General features: G+C 40.7%; 2 protein-coding genes across 10 annotated transcripts in view; one reads left to right on the forward strand and one right to left on the reverse strand.

Annotated features, from left to right (window-relative positions):
• TRIL (TLR4 interactor with leucine rich repeats) overlaps positions 1-22,073 on the forward strand; it is a 102,783-nt gene that overhangs the window by 79,323 nt on the left and 1,387 nt on the right. For 2 of the 4 annotated variants that reach the window (XM_067561995.1, XM_067561996.1), the window contains one exon: positions 2,367-3,426. The exons of 1 other annotated variant lie outside the window; for it this stretch is intronic. The gene's annotated coding sequence lies outside the window, so the exon portion shown is untranslated. Of the gene's footprint in view, positions 1-226; positions 304-2,366; positions 3,427-22,073 lie in introns of those variants that run through there. One more of the 4 variants, XM_067561997.1, reaches the window with a different exon arrangement.
• Positions 1-22,073, reverse strand: part of CREB5 (cAMP responsive element binding protein 5) — a 305,374-nt gene that overhangs the window by 6,076 nt on the left and 277,225 nt on the right. For all 6 annotated transcript variants that reach the window (XM_067562002.1, XM_067562001.1, XM_067562003.1 and 3 more), the window contains 3 exons: positions 7,781-8,104; positions 2,319-2,546; positions 114-222 (listed from right to left, as the gene is read on the reverse strand). In XM_067562002.1, coding sequence (XP_067418103.1) covers positions 114-222; positions 2,319-2,546; positions 7,781-8,104 — 661 coding nt within the window. The remainder of the gene's footprint in view (positions 1-113; positions 223-2,318; positions 2,547-7,780; positions 8,105-22,073) is intronic.

The raw sequence follows: 22,073 nt of genomic DNA on the forward strand, positions 1-22,073 counted from the left end.
TTCAGAAAGATTCGTCTAAACGAAAGTACTGAATAGATGGAGGAAGGGACTGGTACCTTGGATTGCTGTTCTTATGAATGATTGTTGACAATGCAAATACACCAGTTACTTACTTAGATATCCTTGTGACTCTTTCTGCATGGCTGTTATTGGACAGTCTTTATGTGTTAACAATAACTGTTTCAGCTGTGCTACCTCATTTTTCAACATGGAAACCTCATTCTAGGAAAAAGAAAAAGAGACTTTTCTTAAGACTGTTAAACAAGTGAGACTTCTCCGGTCACTATAACTAAGAAAATCAAGGTAAATAGGATTGATCTTTGCACAGAATTTGGCTCATTGCCTGAGAATTCTTTTACACAGTAGATATTGGGACAATTTCCTTCTATTATATCAGTGCCAATTTGAGCAATTGTAATCTAGTGTTTTAGCCTTGCCTCTAATTGTATTTACCATTTGTGTCATAATAGTGTTATTTAAGCACCATTATTGTTAATTTATGGCATGTTGTATACACAGTGCTGTATATCTGAAGTAAGTACATTATGTGTATAATTTTGCTTGGTACAATGGCAAATAACACAAATGTTAATTAAAAAAGCCTTAACAAAGACATTTTTAAATTAAAAAAAAATCCGTTTCAGATTTTTCTTTGATATAAAATAAATGTCATTTTGCCTTTTTAAACAGTAAGATAATCTTATCTTGCTTGCAAATCTGCACTCTTCATTATTATGGGTAATGAATCATATTCAGAATCAGAGAGGGAAAAGATTCATTAGATCATATGGGTGATGATTTATAAAAATTATTACTCTTCCCTGCAATTTCACAGTATAGCATAGCTCGCTCATCCATGGTATGTTAGACTCACCTATCCTGAGTCCTAAGTGGCTCAAAAACTGCATTTTAATTTGTAGATTTATATGATGTCATTTCTCCTCCTATATGGTCAAAATGCCCTTTGGTACAAGCAGGATTAGTTTGCCACAAAACAGCTCTATTTTAGGAAACGTGACCTATGAGGAAAGGTTTAAAAAAAAAAACTGGGCATGTTGAGAAAAGACTGAAGGGGCCTGATAACAATCTTCAAATATGTTAAAGGATGTTATAAAGAGGACTGTGAGCAATTGGTCTCCATGTCCACTGGTGGTAGAACAAGAAGTTATCAGCTTAATCTGCAGCAAGGCAGATTTAGGTTAGATGTTAAGAAAAGCTTTCTAACTACCAGGATAGTTAAATTCTGGAATAGGCTTCCAAAGGAGGTTGTGGACTCTTTCCAACCTCTTCTGAAAAACCTCCAGTGACAGGAACACCTGTCAGGGATGGTGTAGGTTTACTTGGGCCTGCGTCAGCAGAGGGGACTCGGTCACTTCTTGGGGTCCTGTCCAGCCTTCCATTTCTACGATTCTGGTCATTATTTTATAACATTCTGTTCATTTAATGCAACTTGGCTATTAGATGTACTGATGCCAACTGGCATGTGCTGTAAGCTAGCAGTTCATCATCAGCCCAGGAGCTCTTTTCTTCAGTACTTTAATCCCTTTAGAAAACACTGTGGCACCAGTGAAGGCCAAAACATAGTCCACAGACCTAATATGGCTCACTGAGTTCTACAATACAATATGTAGCTGCTGTCATCTAGATTCCATCATATGCATTGCTGCTAGGGATGGTACAAGTCCCAGGATGCAGAGCTACACCTTAATCAGAGCAGCGTCTACTCTGCTCAAGATAATTCATGCCTCCATATTTAAAAGAAAGGCAGCAGTAGACAATTACCTAAATGAGCATGGACTTTTGACTCCTGGCAACCTGCAAGAGCCAGTCCTTAATTAGACAAAATCAAGATGCTTTTGGTGCGGACCCTGCTGCTGCCTGACTACGTCTACTTATCACTTTCAGATTTTATTTACATTCTCTTCCCTTCTTTTTCTTACCACCAGGCCGTTCTATTTATAATCATGTCCCGCTAGCTTTGAATTAGAATTTTAGCTGCATAGCCTTTTCTGAAGAAGCCTTTTATAGTTGAGTTATGGTCACTTTAAAAGAAAAAAGAAAAATAAATAAATATGATTCAGTCCAGTAAAGCCTCTGAAGCTCAAAACAGCTTTTCCTGGCTGATTTTGCTGAAATTGAAATGTTTTTTAAATTTACGAGCGTATATCTTGATAAATAAACTTTAATTATGGTGGTGTTCTCATTATTAATCCAATGTGCAGTGGTAGCACATGACAGCCAGGGGCTGGTGGTGTACCAAATGCCCTTGAACGTAAACACTGCCTCTATGTCCTGGGAATATAGACAGTAGCTCGCACCTGAAGTTGCATGTTTGTCTGGGTGAGTTCTTCTGCTTTCTTTTCCAGTGACATCACCCAGACCTTCCTCTTCTGTCTGCAACGTGTGGCAGCTGCTCGGTTCCTTTCCAGAAATTTCCGCCGCCTCTCGTCTGGGTCTTCATCCACCACCCTCCTCCGGCGACCCCCAGTGGGCTGAGGCGGCTGTATTGTCTGAGTGGGCTGCATCTGCTGTGCCGCTGGTGAAACCTAAGGGGAACAAAACCACATTTGATGTAGCTGATGGGTGGGTGGGTCAAAGCTGAGAATTCCAAAAAGGAAGGGGAAAAAAAGTGATATAAACTGACATTTAACAAAAATATGACCAGGGTGTATTCTAAGACAGCAGACTTTCTGGCAAGATATGAGAATGGCACAAGTAGAAAGGCTCTACCAGATGCCACATAAATTATTCTTTGACAAAAAGCCAACATGGTCAAGGGGAGATTTTTTGAATGACTTCCTGAATAGCAGCAGGGGAAATTGTTTTTCCTCCTTTGGTTATTAAATTTTTATATTTAAATTGTGACAAAGAAAACACCTGATTGAAGAATGGAATGTCAGGTTTCTCATGTGACTTTTAATTAATCAAAGTAAAAGACTGGAGGTTTTAGGATTTTTTTCATCCCTTTCAGAGTTTTGGGACATCTCTGTTTCACATCTTCCTTAATGTATGTTCAAGTATTGTACACAACTTTGGAGATGCCAGTTGTAGTGCTATTATACAGACCCTTAAAACCTTAGGCTGGGATTATCAATGGCACCTGAAGATGTTAGCTGCCTGGCTCCTATTAAAAGTAAAGGGGCATCAATTGCTGAACTCCTTTGCTTACCTTTGAAAATCCCAGCCTTAATCATGCTACTGCTTTAATGTGGAATGTAGGACTCAGTGGAAGCCTCAATTGTCAAATCAGAATTAATCCTGGTATTCTGGCTAATGGCCAAAACCTGCAAGATGTCTCTTGTGACATTAGGGGTTGGGAGTGCTTAGCAAATTGTGTGATTTGAGGCCTACATTTCAATTCTGGTAATTACAATCTGTTTGTCTACCAGTTGTCAATTAAAAGCATACCATCACCTTGCAAAATCACTTTTCAGTCTGAAAGCTTTATTCTAAAGATCACCATCACTGACAGAAGACAGCAAACATTATTATTCTATTTTCCAGTTTGTCTATTTTATGCACTGACAGCACTTTATGTATAGTAGTTTCACTGTATCTCTGTATAGTTGGTTAGTTTCTCCCTTGTTGTAAAAAATCCCATAAAAAGAAACATGAGCAGAAAATCCCTCATGAAAAAACTCATTTGAAGAATGATTTTTTTTTTTTTTTTTTAAATGCCAGGACATACTATTTACGGGATGTTTACTACAAACTGATATTTTTAAAATTAGTCATTTCTTCCACATGTAAAAACTCAGCAATCATGTCTACACTGCATTCTCTAATGTTGCTACCACTGGTGGACCTGCACCAGTGGTGAATTACAGATTGCTAATGTAGATGCATTCACTGTAGTTATTAGCACTGTGGTGGAGGAGTATTTTTGGGACTTTCCTTTAGCCCCCGAACTGGCTAAAGAAGGCCAGTGTTGAGCAATGCCAGCTGCTCCCCATCCACTGGGGCTGACCATGCTACTTCTTTAGCAACATGTCTGAAATGTAGAGGCCTCAAGATCGCTTTTAATGTCAACATAACATCAAAGCTCTTTCACTTTCTCACATACACCACCTTCTGAAACATCAAAGATCTGTTATTTATGTTTCTGGACACTCAAAGCTTTCCTTTGCCTATTACTCTCTGTGTCCATCCAGCATAAAAAGCTTTTCTGTGTCTGTTCCGTAAGGCGGGACGGCTGTGCAGACATATAGCTATAGAATATTTTTTTCATAGTGGGGTTTTATTCTGAATAAATAGTGGATAGTTTAATTTTCAGTAAGAAATGCTCAGTAGTTGGATAGGAAGAGCCAATTAACAAATCATCTTCCTTCCATCTCTGGCAGGTATTAATTAGAAAGGCTGCAATTGCATCACTAATCATGTCACATGGGATAATTAATCGAATCTCCCCATATATAGCATGACCCTGAAGTCTACTAGACCTTATTTTGATAATTGTCTAAGCATTATTCTCCAACCTGGGCTCCCCCGACTCCCCACATGTTGCATGCCCCATCAAGAAAGGGGGGGGGGATGTATAAGTATTATCATTAGGGTTCATGCATTTTTAAGGACTGCTTATTGGGTATCCTAATCAACATAGTGGTAGAATGACAAAAAGAACAAAAGAAAATGTAAACGATCCTGCTATGCCTAAGTTGCCATGGTGGCAAGTTTGATCGAAAGAAATTTCAGGGTGAAAAATATAACAATACTCACCTCAAATACCTGAGGCAAAACAGCTACCATAAAGCAAAACATCTATCATTCAGAAAGGGACACACTAAATGACTATTTCTACCTTGATCCTTGATCCAGTACTTTCCTCTGTTCTTTGCACCTTAACAGGATTAGTACTCATTCATTCATGTTAGCAAAACATAATTCATTAGGCTCATGTGTGTCTCAAAATGGTTGTTGAAAAGCATGAAATTAATTCTGATTTTACACAAGGGCAGGGTGTAGAATAATGAAAGTTATGATAAAGGGGTATGCAGCACACAGCAATTCAGATCATGCCTTTGTTTGACAGGAGGTGTGGAACTGAAGTATCAGGCTCAACAGAACAAGGAAGTTAATAATTAGTAAAATGCACCATAAAATTAATGTGGCTGCTGAAGCAAAGAGGCCAATACCGTGTGATTATGGATGGGTTTAGAAAGTAATAACCTGATATTTATTACTCGCAAAACCCTTCTTTTATCCCTGTTAATGCCCCCTTTCAGAAAGTGTTATTGCTATTGTGTCTCAGAAGGAGACTGTTGTGTTGTCAAGGGAAGCCGCTGATCTATAGATCCTACTTAGCCTCCAGCCAGGGGGTCTCAGCCTTTTTGTGACAATTATGCCTATTTACGAGATCAAGACCCGTCCAGTATCAGCTGGTGCCCACTGTCTCCCGTTCCGTTGTGGGCGCGTCAAACGTCACGTCCCTGTCTGAAATGAGCTCTGCCAAGGCTTGAAGTGTCACAGTGGAATCAGCTCCAGCCAGCAGGGGTACTAAGCCCCACATCAATTAATCATTAAAGTAAAGAGCAAGAAGCCCAAAATCCTCAGGCACGTAACAGGGGTGGGGTGCCAATACACTAGCTCATTAGGCTGGCCAGTCTATCATCCTCAAATTTAGTTCATTTATTTTTTCACTTGTAATCAATTCATCAATACACTGGTAGCTTAAATCAAAGCCCTATCCTGCTCCTGTTTAAAGCCAATGGGAGTTCTGCTGTTTGTTTATAGGCTTTTTTATGGGGCTCAACATAAGTATCTCAGCGCCTCAAGGCAAATCGCAGAGGGATGGAGCCTCCTTGAAAACAGAGCCCCAGGCAGACTGATCTCTCGTTAGGTCCTTAAAACAGCCTGGCTGGATGTTCAGTCTGTCTGTCCTTGGCGATCTTATCCAAAGCGTATGGCACCTCACCCATACTAACTAATATATCCTCACAACAGCTCTGCGCTCTGTGAGGTAGGTCAGGGAATTGAGGTGCAGAGAGATTAGGTGATTTGCCCAAGCTCACACAGAGAGTCAAGGACGGAACAGAGATCTCCCAAGTCTGTCTAATGTTCTTAGCCCCAAGTACTTTCTCACTGACTTCAAGGACAGCCAGATCACACGTCTTTTGCTTTCTACATTATAAGGTCATAGGGGGTCTCTTATTGCAGTTGTTAAACAGCACTGAAAAATATAATTAACAGATGGGAGAACAACAGAAATCAAAGTAAAACAAATGCAGGAAAACTGCATATTGTCTCACAGGGGAAGGTCTGGTGTTCTTCCCTTATTTAGCCCCTCTCACTAAAGCCAACAATTCATTTTACATCAGTAAATACTGTTGGGAAATCCCATCTACTTGCAGCAAGAGCAATAATAAAGTAAAACAAGATGTCAGTAAATAGTTAACGTGGCTGGATAGTGGGATGTCAGCCAAATCCTCTTATTTTTAATGTCTTGTATGTTTTTCTAAGAGCCGCCTATGAGTTACTTGTAAGCAACTAAATGCTTCACGGATTTAACTCATGGGTAATAAGTCCTCTTTGTTCTGTATCTGTGACTCTACCACCATCCTTCTCAACTCAGATCGTAACTTTGCTCTCCAGCCTAATATCCTGACACCAGGGCCTTTTCTTTTTTCTCATATCTCCCTGGCTTGTCTGTCTTTCACCACCTTAAAATATAGTCAGAAGTCCTCTTAATGTCAGCTCTGCCTATGCTGAAAGGAGTTCATTACTGCCTCTTTCAGCTAATAGTTTTCCTTAATCCCTACTCTTTAAATTTCAGGGGGTCCAGAATGCTGCAGCCAGCCAACACTTTCACGCCATCTTCCATCACCTTCGCTGGCTTCCCATCATCTGAATCCAACTCAAAATTACCTTCCTAGGTTAAATCTCTCCCTCCAGTGACTGGCTTCATCCTCTCTCTCTGACATCATATTCATCTACCTACTCTCTAGGCTAATCCTGGCCTTCCCTCTGTCTCCATTCTATAACTCTCTAGTTAGCTGAGGTGGAAAAGCAGCCCCCATCTACAGTAGCTGCTCTCTCGCTCCAAGACACTGAATAACTTGAAGTCTTTAATTCTTGCCTTAAAACTAGAGGCAGCCTTGACTGAAAACTTGGATCTGAAATGTCACCAAAAGACAAAAGCAGTCAGACCTTAGTTTTTGGTTTAGTTCCCAGGACTGAAATAAAGGCCAGCGGCAAAACTGGGATCCAGAACTAAGGTATAGGTGTGCTTAGATCTGTGGATTTGGTTTGAAGCCATCTATACTTGAACCCTTATTTTTGATATAGGCTTATGATTGACTTTCCCTGTTAAGTGTCTTGTGATACTATATATTGAAGTTCCTATGCTATATAAAAAAAACATACAAGGTCAAATTCATCCTTCATATATACATGTGCAATGCCCTTGACCTCACTGGGGCTTGTAGGACCATCTCTGAGGGCAGAATGTACTGAACAGTTTACACAGTGTGCCAAAGTCCGTAACATACCAACAGCATAAATGTACACCTGGCAATGTGCAGAAATCACAGCTTGAAGAAGCTTTGGGGGTTTTTTGTAGTAAGTTAGAAATTTGAAATACATTCTTTTCTTAGTTTCTAAAGTTTTGATCTGGGATTTTTTGAGTTAGCCCTTGCTGTAAGGGTGTGACCTGGCAGCCAACAATAGAGTACATCTATTAGCAGCTGGAGGATTTGCTTTTGAAAAGCCGTGCACATGTCATCGTTTTTTTTTTTCAAACTTGCATCATCACAGAAGAAGACGACAGCTCACTAAGTGGTTCTACCTGTGCTTGTCCACCTGAGTGCAGTGGCGGGTGCGGAGAGGTCTGGTGATGTGCCGGGTGTGCATGAAGGTGCGAGTGGGAGTGATGGTGTGGGTGGTTCTGCTGGTGATGGGGTTGAGGATGAGGATGGTGTGCTGGATGCTGGTGCTGATGCGGGTATGGGTGATGAGGTGGCAGCGTTTGGTGCTGATGCGGATGTGAGTGCATATGATGATGTGGTGTCTGGTCCTGTCGGGAGCTCATCATTTCCATCATATGACCCATGGTGTTCATATTTCCATTTGACATGGCTGCAGGATGATGAGTCAATGCTGCCTTCAACCTCTGAAACAGAAGAAAAAGGGTGGGGGGAGAGGATTTGAAATCAATAATATATTTATTAGGGGTTCTGAGTATATATTTTCTTATTTCCAGTTTTTTAGAAACTATTTTGAATCCTGAAGGTGTCTGGTTCTGATTTTTTTCCCCTAGACTTTGCTTCTTGATTTAAGTATGGTGATTTACATACCACCTTCAGTGTCTGTTAGGTTATAATTTAGTTTTCTGGTCATCATCAGTCAAAAATTATAGGACACTAAACATCTGGATCATAATTTAACAGCTACAGATTTTCACATGATTTCACTACTATGCTAGTGAGGAAAGAAGTGTTCTCTGATGCTTTTATTTATGTTGTCTCATTAAGTTTACAGTCTCATGTAGTCTTGTTTAAAAAAAAAAAAAGACAACAACCTGCTAAAATGATGCATTGAACAAAGCAAGATCCACACTAAATTACTAGTATTCCAGATATTGTTTTATTGTCTCAAAGAACATTGATGTGTGTTTTAGATTTCAGGACCCAAGAACACAAGTCACTTTACAACATTTTAGCACATAAAAACAAACCTTTGTCCTCCCCACTAAGCTAAAAAACAATTGGTTAAATGTGATCTTGCCATTAAGGTCCTTTATGTCTGAGCTAGAAAGCTCAGATGCTCACTGTGGTTCATTACTGCATGCTAATTCCTGCCTCAGTTATGTCCTCATGTCTTTTACTGATACTGGAGTTGATTTTTGCAGTTCTAACTCAGGCAAAACTACAGTTAATGTCAATAGGATTCTTCTAATTCTTCCACCTTCAGTTATCCCACAATAGCCAAAGGGAGTTTAGTCTCAGAAGGAATTGCAGGATAGGATTCTTTTGTTCATTGTGGGAATAGCTGAACATGGAAGAATTTCCCCCCTCAATTATTGGATGGTACCAATGCATTAGCCATATTGTCACATCAACGTAGTCTTCACATTGGATTACCTAAGACCAACTTAGGTATGAGCTCAGCAAAGTTAGTGCCAAAGTTAGTTGTTTTCCAAAGCAAAATGCAAACCTCCCTCCCCCCAAACTCTGGTTAGCTAGTACATTTATAAATCATGAATAGCTAGCAAATGTGCCCACTCTGTATGTGTCAAAACACTGAACTACAGCGTGTCTTCTTCTAACCAGCATACTTTTCAAAGCCAAAAAACGTGTATGTGGGGAGGGAATCTAATGTGCGAATAAACCATTTTTTTTTCAGTTGTGGAAACTGTGGCCATGATTGTGACGTGATTTTAAGGAGAATACATTATTTTGTTTTCTTTCCATAGTCCCTTCTGCCACATCCATTTATTTATTATAGCAAATCAAGAGAGACAGTGAGAAGCCTGACATGCAGCTGGTTTCAGTCAACAGGGGTCACTTCCATTTGGTCTGCGTATTTTACAAGCTCCTTGTTCACGGCTCCCAATGGCAGGGTGGGCCAGCTGCCCTGGATCTGGATCCTGGTAAGAAACCAGCTAGCTACCTCATCCTGTCCCAGTGCAGCACGGCAGTTGTCTAGCCTTTGCATCCCTTTAACTTCACACTTAGAGCAGTCCTGCAATAGCAAGAGCCCCCCCCCCCCCCCCCACACACACACACATGGCAATGAGAGGCTGCTGCCAGTTACAAACATTTGGGGAACTATAAGCATTTTTCCTTGTCTTCAGCAAGATCAACTGTTTGATCTTCGGGGCAGGGAACATAGGCCAACATAGGCAAAGACCAGGTAAAAAAATATATAGATAAGTTAGATGTATTCAGGTCATCCTAGGGTAATTAAGGAACTAGCCGACACAATCTCAGAAGTGTTAGCGATTATCTTTGAGAACTCATGGGAGGACAGGAGAAGGGCAAACATAGCACCTATCTTTGAAAGGGAGAACAAAGAGGGGAATTATAGACCAGTCAGCCTAACTTCAATATCTGGAAAGATACAAATTGTTTGGTTAATAATTTTTCAATAAGCCCCTAGAGCAGTGTTTCTCAATTAAATTTGGCCATGGAACTCTTTTGAACTCCATAAATAATTGCGGAACCACCCAAACTCTTAACAGGCTTAAAATGTCAGAATAAGCAAGCATCAGCATTTCTCAATTAAATTACACTTACATTACACTTACACTCGATGCCCTCCGCCGAAAAATCCGGGACAACTTCCCTTTTTCGGCAGCGCGGAGAACAGCTGCTCGCGGAACCCTAACAGTGTTCCCGCGGAACCCCAGGGTTCCGCGGAACACCACTTGAGAAACACTGCCCTAGAGGATAATAAGGTTTAAGGAATAGCCAACATAGATTTGTCAAGAACAAGTTATGCCAAAAGTCAATCTGTTTTCCTTCTTTGACAGACTTACTGGCCTAGTGGATGATAGGGTAAGCTGTAGACATGATATATCTTGATTTTAGTAATTCTTTTGACACAGTCCTATAGGACATTCTTATAAGCAAACTAGGGAAATGTGGTGTAGATAAAATTGATAAAGATAGATAAAGGTAGGTGCAAAACTTGCTGAAAGACCATACTGAAAGAGTAGTTATCAATAGTTTGCTGCCAAACTGGGCGGATATTCTTAGTGGGGTCCCATAGGGCTCTGTCCTGGGTCCAGTACTATTCAATTTTTCCATTAATGACTTGGAAAAGGAAGTGGAGAGTATGCTAATAAAATGTGTGGATGACTCCAAGCTGGGAGGGGTTGCTAGCACTTTGGAAGACAGGATTAGAATTCAAAATGATCTAGAAAGATCATACAATGACCTTGACAAATTGGAAACTGGTATGAAATAAACAAGATAAAATTCAATAAATACAAAGGAGTGAAGTGTAAAGTACTACATTCAGGAAGGAAAAAAATGCACAACCGCAAAATAGGGAATAATTGCCTAGGTAGTAGTACTTCTGAAAAGGATCTGGAGGTTTATAGAGGATCATGAATAGAGTCAACAGTGTGACACAGTTATGAAAAAGGCTGGTATTATTCTGGGGCACATTAACAAAAGTGGTGTATGTAAGACATGGGAGGTAATTGACTCGCTCTACTCGGCACTAATGAGGCCTCACCTGGCATACTGTGTCTATTTCTGGGTGCCACACTTTAAGAAAGATGTGAGCAAATCAGAAAGAGTCCAGAGTAGAGCAACAAAAATGATAAAAGTTTTAGCATGAAAGGTTAAAAAAACTGGGCCTGTTTAGTCTTGAGAAGACTGAACATATTTGAAGACTGTCATCGGGTCCAGTTAAGGGCTGTTATAAAAAGGACGGTGATCAGTTGTTCTTCATGTCCAATGAAAGTAGTAACTGGCCCTATCTGCAGCCTGGGCGAAATAGGTATTGATATTAGGAACAACTTTCTAACTTCAAGGACAGTTAAGCACTGAAATAGGCTTCCCAGAGAGATTGTGCAATCCCTGTCTTTGGGGGTTAAGAATAGGTTAGACAAACACCTGTCCGAGATGGTCTAGATATTTTTTGTCCTGCCTCAGTGCTAGACTCGAAGACCTCATGAGGTTCCATCCAGCCTTACATTTCGATGATTACAATATGGTATCTGTGACCCAAGGACCTCTTGATGCGAACTGGCAGCAGGCATAAGGCTGCAGGAATCCCCAGGGTCTGGGATTTGCACTCTGGTTCACCAAAAGGGATCCTGTGAGGTCTCTAACAAAAGCCTGTGTCACACTGGTCATCAGTATCATTGTAAAACTCAGGAAGGGCTGTTGTGCAAAAAGTTATGTATGAACACTAAAAATTACGTTCTTAAGGTCTGTGTCTAAGGACTGGTCACCAGCAAAGGTGAAAAACGAGTTTTCTTTCAGGCAAGAAATGTTTAGCTGTCTATTTATATGTAAATTAAGTACTGTATGGTTCACAGTGGGCCTCCACTTACCAGTCTGAATTGAATGCAAATGAAGCATTGTGAAATCTTCAAAGAGGGAAATAACAGGAAGAGATAAACAGCAGGGGGAGAAACGGGAACAGAGAAGCCTATTTTGAGGTACAAATCAAAGGTGTGTGTTGGTATATTTAGGGGTACAAAGAGACACCCTTCACCTAGGAAGTAAATGGGCAGTGAGTTTGCTTCATGAAAAGGAGATCTCAACCAGGCCTGGTTGAAAATGTTAGAAAGAACTTTGGGTGAGATAAGCTTCTTTAAACTGGAGGTAACTTGTGAGATAAGTTTAATCTCTAAAACAGGCAATACAATTCTGTCTTATAGTAACCACTTGTTTCCAATATTATTATTCACTATCACTTGAAACTCTGTTCTTCGGTAATGAACGTATTCTTTTTTTCACTAATATATCTAAGTGCTATGTGTTCAGCAGAGCTGTGTTCCAAGATATAACTAATAAGCTGTTGTGAACCGTGCCTTTGGGAACGGCAGGCCTGGTAATTTTGTAAGTGTTCAGAGGATAAGGAGCTGGACACTTCAGGGAATACTCCCTGGACTCAGGGAGGGTGTGTGCCTATCACTACCTGCACAAAGAGAACGAGGCACTGGAGGCCTAGAAGTCATTGCTTGTGTTGCTAGAAGCAGTGGTTTCAGGGAGCAGATCAGGGCAGGCAGAGTAGACTTCCTCATGCTATGGGAAGGTGGTGCGAGGTGCCTCATACACTTCCAAGGGATACTAAGGGTTATTTAATTACATGATCACACAAGAGCAAGCAAGGGGACATACTATTGGCAAATAATACCATATAATAGAATAGAGATTAACTCCTTTTGTCCTACACTGCTTCACCAGTGAGATTGTATATAAAGAATGAAGAATTAGGCAGTTTTATGTTTAACTGCATTTTTTTCTATTATATAGTCACATATGTAGCGTTTTGTAGTGCTATCTCTATATGGTTTGATCATGCAATGAGTATTGAAATACATGGATACAAGTAGAGATTGATTTCATTTGGTGTTTCATCTGAATAAAGAAAAAGGGCTGCAGGATTTGCCCCATTCAGACCAAATCTGAATCAAAACCTCAGATGCGACAACCCTTTAACTTTGGGGAGAGGATGTTTCAAAATCTGGACCCCAAACCAGATGTGACTGTTATGGTAAGGGCTTTTTTCAATAAAAAATGCACTGAAACCCAAATCTAAGCACCACTGAACCATGCACAGGGAGTAGAAATTTGGACCAGTATTTTGATCCAACTTTTGTAGCTTAACTTTCTATCAAATATTTTCTAGTGCGCTATAGATTGAACTCTATATAACTATGGCTGTAGCAGTGATGTGTCAGAGATTGCAGAAATACAGCCCACGTTGGGAAGAGAGGTTATAATAGTGTCAAGTAGCCACAAGCCTCACTGTACTGGGGGGACCAACAGCACTGCGTACAAATGGACAGAGCATTGGGGTGTATGCTGCTTCAGTGCCCCACTCTCAGCAGCCTTCAGTGGCTGACCTATAACTGAGCTCCCACCAAAGACTAAACCTGCTTCTATGAGCATAACTCCTAGGGAATGGGGCAGAAGAACCTCCCCGTCCTCCTGTAGGTGTGGATCCCGGAAAGTAAATGGATATGTTTGCCTCTGATGGGTGCTTTTGGCAGTTAAGGAAAGGGACGTGTCCTAGTGGGCTGATTTTCAGAAGTGCTGATCATCACTATTCTGTCATGGGGCCTGGGTGCTGAGCAACCTGAAAAATCAACCCATATATTTTCATGTAACACACAAAAGAGAACTGTATTCAGGTTTTTATCCCATCATCATAGTATCTGAGCAACTTCATCAAGTTATCCTTGCACTTGAAAACAGAAACTGAGATTATTATACTCCCTTGCTGAATTCTCAGACCAAAAGCACACACCCACTGAAAGAGTGATTGAGGCTACTAGTAAAAGATGACGGCTATTTATTTCCATCTGCATAATACCTAGTAACAATAATCACATTTAGTCATGCTTATTTAAGGAGACTGAACACCCAAGTACATGAGACTTTGCTTTGCTGTCACTGGTGTAATTTTGTAAACTCATTGTTACTGGACTAAACACATTTTAAAGAGGTACAAGCAGGACCAAAATCTGATGCACATACGTTTTAAACCTGCATTTTATAGTTTTAATCCCAGATGCAGCAGTACTCGAGTGCGTGCGCACGCACGCACACACACACAAGAGTCCACTGCTGTATACACAGCATAGCAATCAGATCTTTAGATTTTGTTTCAAGATTATACCAGTGAGTGTCTGAAATGGAAACCCAAGGCCCTGACTACTTACAGCCATTAAAGATCCCCTGGCACTGTTTCAAAGAGTATTGACGTTTGTTAGCCTAGAGTCCTGACTAATTCAACATGGATAATTAGATTTTGCCTGCCAAACATTCCCATGTAGTTTCAAGTGAAGTTATTTTTCATTTCTAAAACTAAGTGGTCCCTAAATATATAGTCTGTGAAGTACTTAGGGGTCTTTCTGGAGAAAAGACACTATGGTAAATAGGATTATTTCATGTTTTTAAGGCCATGTTTACACTACCACTTATATCGGCAAAGTTTATACCATTTATATCGGCAAAGTTGCTTCCGGGTGTGAAAAGACACGGCATAAGAGGCAGGGTGCACAAGGCTATGTCAGCGGGAGAGATTCTCCAACCAACACAGCTACCACCGCTCATGGAGGTGATTTTATTATGTCGACAGCAGAGCTCTCTCCAGTCAGCACAGAGCGGCTACACAAGTGATCTCACAGCGGCACAGCTGCATTAGTACAGCTGTGCTGCTGTAAGCTCGCTAGTGTAGATATGGCATAAGAAAAAGCTGAATTCCAGTATGAATAAAGTACCATAACTGCAATTAAACAGATGGCTTTCAATTACCTGTCTCTGACAGTCCAATGACTGATGATTTTCCATATACAATATTCTTATTCTCTCTCTCTTTCTAAATATCCAAACACATAATGCATAGAATGTAGATATAGACAGTACAGTCTAACAACCTTAACTCAACATTTTAACCTAGTTTATTTTTGGGAATTTGCCTGTTTCTTAAATAAATATGTCAGTGTTGATCGTTACTAATATGGATAGCTAATCTGGGTTGATATGCATTGTCTCTTCGATGGCCACAGGCAGAGACCAATGTCTCCTGTGTCCTCCCTCTTAAGAGCTCCTCTTCCACTGCTAGCCCCCCTCCCCCCAAGAACTGCATACCTCCATTGTGTTCCCTTGTACATCTCCCTCCTATGCACACCAGACTGCTCCCATGTCTCTCACCACCCAGCTCCACAACACTCCTCCTTTCCCCCCCCCCCAAAAAAAAAAAAAAATCTCTGCTCCCTTCAAGCAACATTCTTTGGTACAGACACATGGTGCTTCACATTCACCCCAAGGCCTATACACAGCCACCTCCCTGCTTCTCCAACCCAGTCCTCACCCATACATAAGCTTCTCTTCCTCAGGATGGTATGCATTTTTAAACGATTGTGCCCCATACACAGTGGCTTGACAAACGCTGTTTAAATCGCACTTGCTCAATCTAAACACGTCTGCTTCCTTCCTTATTCTGGGGGTGGGGGGAAGAAAGGGTGTTGTCAATTTGGTAAGCTCCTGAGTCATCCTGCTGGTGCTCAGAACGGCTGGGTGTAAACGTGGTGTACTCTAAGAAGCAGTTCGGCCTCCCTCTAGCACATAATGGAGGCTACAGCATACATGCAAGACGTCTGGGACTTGGCCACATGCCCAAGCACTGTGGTTGACACACTGGCAGAGTCTCTCCTCCAGGGCTCAAGGAGTCACAAGAAGGGTATTCTGCTTGCTCTTGTGTGGGTTCACCCTATTGCCCCAAGTGCACCATGCAACAGAGGAGAGAAATAGCCCTAATTCTTAGGCAGCTGCACAGTGTGCGGGCAGGACAGCAGCCTTCTCCTGTGCAATCAGAATAAGGGCCGAGCAGAACTGCAGACCCCTGCACTCTGTGAAGCACAGAGACTGCCCTCTCCCTGCTTCCTGAGGGCAATGTAGTGCCCCAATGGAAGTGGGAAGGAAGCAGAGTCATGGTTCCTTTCCCACCACCATGTACTGGCCAGCAGCACCTGCCAAACGCATGTGAGACAGCAGAGTGTCCCCCACACAGGACTGTAGTGGTGCGTGCAGATTGCTTCCTGGTGCTCACCCATCTCTTACTATGGGCTATGCTACATAGCACAATGTAGCCCTTGAAAGGCACTTTGGGGACCCAATTTCCCCACCACCTTTTTCAACTCACGTTCTTTGAAAGGGGGTGGGAAGAAGCACTTACAAAGACTTGTTTTGATGCTTAACGCAGCTCCCTGTCTACTGTCTCAGCTATCAGCCATCAGTGTTAGTCTTTCCGACACATGCACCAGCAAAAGTCACATTCTCATGAAGATCATGATGCTGTGATCTCACACTTCAGCACGCACAATACTGCACCTAACAGCAGCTCCAGTTTCCTGCTGCTTCAGAAACATAAGGCTTGGAGAGGTTTTAATTTTTTTTAATTTTTTAATTCCAGGCTTGCTTTTCTCATTGTGAAGCTAATGGCTGATGGCACATAGCAAGGCAAAAGGGATGTGGTGAGCTAGAAAAGGCCAAAAAGAACACAGCAACTGTAGCAGACATGGCAAATCAAACTTTAACAGTGATAAGTTAAATGTATAAAATAAAACTCTGCCAGATTCCAATTGTGTATTTTCATCCTACCTACCTAATATTCCCCCTACAAGTTGAAACACAGAAATCATTCTTTGCTTCTACTACTGTATGTTGTGCTGGTACTGCAACTGTGGCACTTGTAACATAGCTAGTTTGTTCCACCTTAGAGAGAGCTGCATTTCGGAGGTGGGTGCTGTTACCTACTACTGTATTTATGGAACTCACTTAACCTCTCTGCTTCTCCGTTTCCCCACCTGTAAAATAGGAATCATGATGCTTTTCCAAGTTTTGTAAAATGCTTTGAACTGTATGGATGAAAAGCAGTACAGAAGTGCAAAAGAGTAATTAAGAAAGTCTTTGCTCAACAGAGTTTATAGGCTAAGGGCTAAATTGTGCCATTTAGGCACAGCTGTGCAAGGGGGTGGGTGAAGAGGGGGTGCATGCAACGCACAGTCCTTCCCTTAGCTATGTGGCGGGCAGGGAGGGTGGACAGGAGATGATGCAACCTGTCCTTAGATTGTGGCTAGATGGGAATTTGATTGCATCTGAATCCAAATTTCCCTGCAGTTTAGGAGATTCAGAGTTTTCATTCTGGCAACTCTTAGATAGGGAAGTGATGACACAGGGAGGCTTGGGGAGCATGAAAAAAAGGCTGGGGTTCTTAGATGGCTCCATTTGTCTTTGCACCACCTTGTACTGTTCCTTAGGGAAATGGAGAGCGAGGCCCTTGTCGTCTTTGCCTGCAGGCTGTGTGAATTTGTATCAGAGCAGCCTGAAAGCTGTTTGGCATTAACAGAGAGAGAACTAGAGAAAGCAGACACTGCTGTGTTAAGCTAGTGAACCACATCACACACCCCACTTTTTTAACAAGTTTCTTGTGTGCTTAAACCGCAGCAGGCTTAGATTTGAACGCATCCTGGCAGGGAGGCAGACCATCTCTCTTTCCCACAGAATAGCATGGAATGTTAGCATCCTACCACAGTCTAGAAGCTTAATAACCCATTATCAACCTGGCCAAATAAGTTCCTCTCTCACAACTATTTCTCCTTGGAAGGCTGCCAAAGTGTAGAAGACAAGGACAGGGGAGGGTGAAGCTAAACCAAACTGGGGGCTGGGGCAGAGGGAGTGGGGGTGGAGGAAGGGTTGAGGCAGCTAATTTTTCCTTTTTTTCCCTGTAGTTAAAGCAGCGACAGATAATTTATTACACATTTTGATGGTGCTCCAGCTGGCAGGAAAAAAAGCTATCTGTTTATTAATTCAATTAGCCTGCTTATTTATCAGTGCAGGGCTAGAAGGTGCAGCTACAGGCCATGCTGTGCCAGTTTCAGCTCGTCTGCAGCTGGACCTACAGGGAAATGGTAAGATGGAACATTCTCACCCCTGCAGCTCTGACTATGTACACTGATCGCTGCGTTTATCCAGAGCTTTTTGATGTGAGAAAAGGAAAAATTAAAAACAAAATAAAATAAAAAACACAACACATTTTTGATGAATGCTCAAGATGGGCCTAAAACAGAGCTACAGCTTCTGTGCCAGCAGGACAATGTTATAAATGTATTCGTTATGTCTGACATTCTGCCCAGAACTAATTTTTAATTCATTAAAATCAATGAATACACTGTTAATTTCAAATTCAATGGTGATATTGTTCCAACGGACTCACCAGCATAACACTGAGCTGATGTTTAGGGTGATGAAGCTTCCTAGTTACCTGCCAGCATTCGAAAGCTATAAAAAGGGATGTTTGTGGATTCTTTTGACCTATTAGAGTGTTTTGGAGGGTCAGGAGGGCAGTGATGTGCTGAAAGTGCTCTCAAAGGTCCCTTGTTAAAATTCTACCATCAGATTGAAGAGAGAGCTGGTAAAGTATTTTTTTTTTTTTTTAATTTCCAATACAAGTATCTTCAAAATGTTTCTCAGTGGATCACCCTCCGAGTCCAGACCCTTCTACAAGCAGCCATGCACTATCGAATACATTATCCAATTCCTCACCCCTCTACGCTATGGGTATGTGCACCATAATACATGGCATTTATTTCCAGACCAAAGGGGAATTGTTTGGGTGAGAATCTCTTTTTAAAATATGACTGCACATGAACTGTGCAGTGAGAAAGTGAGAATTATTTTGTGAAAAAATAAACAGTGTCTTTGCTATGGAGGAGTATTTGGCATGTATGTCCAGCCCTCAACTAAATGTGTTGTTTATGAATATTGTCTGTGTTACTCTTTTGCTGCAGCTAATCCATGTATATTTCTTGACTATCTTATTGGTTCCATAGAATGTACAGAAGGTGCAAAACCCTGATAATATGACATTTCATTTAGCTCACTTCGTTTTCACAAACGACAAAAAAGGAACCACCTGGGAAGGAGGTTTTAGAGGAAGAAAGAATCATTTTATTCCATCATTGACAATAGGCCAAAATCCAGCAGTCCTTACTCCATCCTTAATCGACTAGGTTCAACAAAAGTTTTGTGAGAGAAAGGACTTAGGAGGCTTTTAGCATCTCTCCTAAATCTCACGCTGAAAATTTCAAACCAAATAAAATGAAAGAACCAACTCAAACTGGTCAGTTATTTTTGCTGTTTGTAACTTCTCCCCCTCCCTATCCACTCCAAAATGGGAAAATTTTGGCACTATTGGTGGAAATTCAGAAATGGTTCAGAAATGTTGTGGGAAGAGCCAGCCCTTTGACTGGTAAGAGGCGAGCACAGCTGTTGCTAGTAACCTGAAATATATATACACACGTGTGGAAGATCCGATATGCCTGCTTCCAACATATCCCCTCCCCCCCCCTCCCCCCAGTCCGCAAGGTATATATACACACCACTATACCAGTACAATGGTAACATAACTGGTCCAGCTAGATAAGCATTTTAGTTGTTTTGATAAAAGCCCTTTATCTTGCTGCATTAAATTATAAATGTACAATGTGGCACACATGGCTTATTCCTCCCTTCAGATACAGAGCCCATCACAGCAGGAAAAAAAACATCTAGTGACTTCATGTAACTAAATATTAATTTTTTGAGATTTCAACACTGCCATAAACAGTAGTTACTTTTTTTCCCTATGGCTCATATAAAGCATCAAACTTCCTCATCTCCATCTCGCACACACATACATGCACAATGTTCTAATTTAGGCCTTAAAAAAAAAAAAACAGGGTGCATTCCCGCAACTCTCACTCAAGCAATTTGTATTTTGACTCACTGAATGCTCACATGAATGTTGGATTCTCATAGGAGTAAGAACTGGCCCATGATTATTTGGTGGCAATGCAGATCATTTTATTCATTCAATTCCCCCACCCTCCTCTTCTTGATGTAAAAAGAAAATCTGTTTTTTCTTAAAGCTTCTCCAGGCAAACTTGAATATTATGAAACTGTAAAAATCTTACAAGCACTTCAGAGCCAGAACACCATATCAAGTTAGGATGGCAATGGATGTTTCCACTGCAGATGAGCTCATTTGAGCCTTTAACAAAGGTTCCCCAGGAGTGTAACCTCCTTCCCCTCCCCTCCTCACCCTCTGAATTTTCCTTTGAGCTTCTTACGTCTGAGGATTAATTTTATATTTTGAACAGAGATTCTGTTTGACAGATGATTCCACTAATGCTGATAGTTTAGGCCACATATCAACATTTGATAAATTCTTAATTTTCTCACTGAAGCCATATTGAATAGTTTTGTGCAAAGGAGGCTTATAATTACCCAGATAAATCAGTCCAATGTAGTATTTCTTAGGATCTCTCTCAGTATTCTCCCTGGAGGATGGGATCCCATCTGCTTCACTGCATTCAGGCTAATTGAAGGGCACTGACTTTTCCAAATGGATTCATTAATTACCCTAGCTAGATTCTCTATGGGGTTCCGTATTCAGTAGGTGACACTTCAGCTGTGCTATGCCATTCAGACATGTTCAACAATGTTACCCTGGTTCTCAGTTGTGAGCTAAAACATTTACAGATGCACTGGCGGGAATGATTTTTGCCTTTAGAGTACAATGTTACAAAATGAACATAATTCCATTCCTCCTTTGCCTATTAATTTAATATGCATTCAGAATCTATAAATATTGTGACCAAGACTGTTTCAATATGTTTTACTCCCTGCCCTCATAAATAAAAATGATGGTCAGAAAGAAAAAAAGCATTAATTTGAAGGTACTGAATTGCCAAAAAAAAAAAAAAAATCTACTCTTTTGTTGCAGAAAATCTGGTTTGTTCAACAGTATGTGAAAGAAACTATTAAACTTAAATGCAGTGCTGCCTTGCATAATTATGGGAATGTGATGATTTTATTTAATGTGATAGTGGGCCAGATTTTGAATAAGCTCACACCTAATCATGTTGTTCAGCCAACAGCCTTCTAGCCAAGAGCAAAAACTAAAGAGCTACCTGATGCAGTCCTAACTTTTTTAAAGAACGGATTTTTATGTTACTTATCAGATATACATTTCTCTTTTCTTACAAGACAAATGGGAGGGCCCATGTAATTCCAGAGTTTGGAATATATATATTTTATGGCTCAATTCTCCAAAACCCTCAATGTACTCTGCAGCAGAATCATGGTACTGCTATGTAGAGATTATCTTTACAGTATCTGAATGACTATATCTCTAAAGTGCTAATTTTATGCTATTTATACAATTATTTTATATTTGAGTATTTAGTTTGTAAATGTAAATTCATGCTGGGGTTGGTAACCATGATGCGTAATTAGCCTTGGAATTAAAGATACAATCCCTCGTGATTAAATAACACCACTTCATACTTTCATCCAAGGATCTCAAAGCATTGCATAAACATTGGCCCAACCCTGAAAGTGAATTAGATTATTAATGTCAGTACAGGCTGTAAGATCTCACCCAGTTTAATGATGAAACTGCACAACTCCCCTGCGTGATGTGGATGCAAACACTCTTATACCCACTTTACGGATGGCAAACTGAGACACAGAGATTTCCCCAATGTTTTATTGTGAATCAGTGGCAGAGCCAAAAACCTAATCCAAGAATACTATGTCTCAGTCTCCCATGCTAAAACTGATAAGGAATACTCTTTATCTCTCATTTATTCTTTGCTTTAGTGCCTCAAGTCTACGATACAATAGGTTTTGATAGCTTGTTATCCACATATTTATAATTTTCATCAGGCTTTATTATAGATAAGAACAAAAATATATGTTACATGATATTCTCTTTTATGTATTTTATCTATGGGTGTATATTGCTTGCTTTTGCAAGTTAATGCCATAAACAAAGTACAATCTAATTATGTGCCAGATCCAGCACACCCTTACACATAAATAATGCTTACTCAAATGACATGGTTT

Source organism: Emydura macquarii, unplaced genomic scaffold (genome assembly GCF_026122565.2).
Source record: "Emydura macquarii macquarii isolate MOO-44397 ecotype Brisbane River unplaced genomic scaffold, CSIRO-AGI_Emac_v2 contig_2422, whole genome shotgun sequence".
NCBI classification, from domain to species: domain Eukaryota; kingdom Metazoa; phylum Chordata; order Testudines; family Chelidae; genus Emydura; species Emydura macquarii.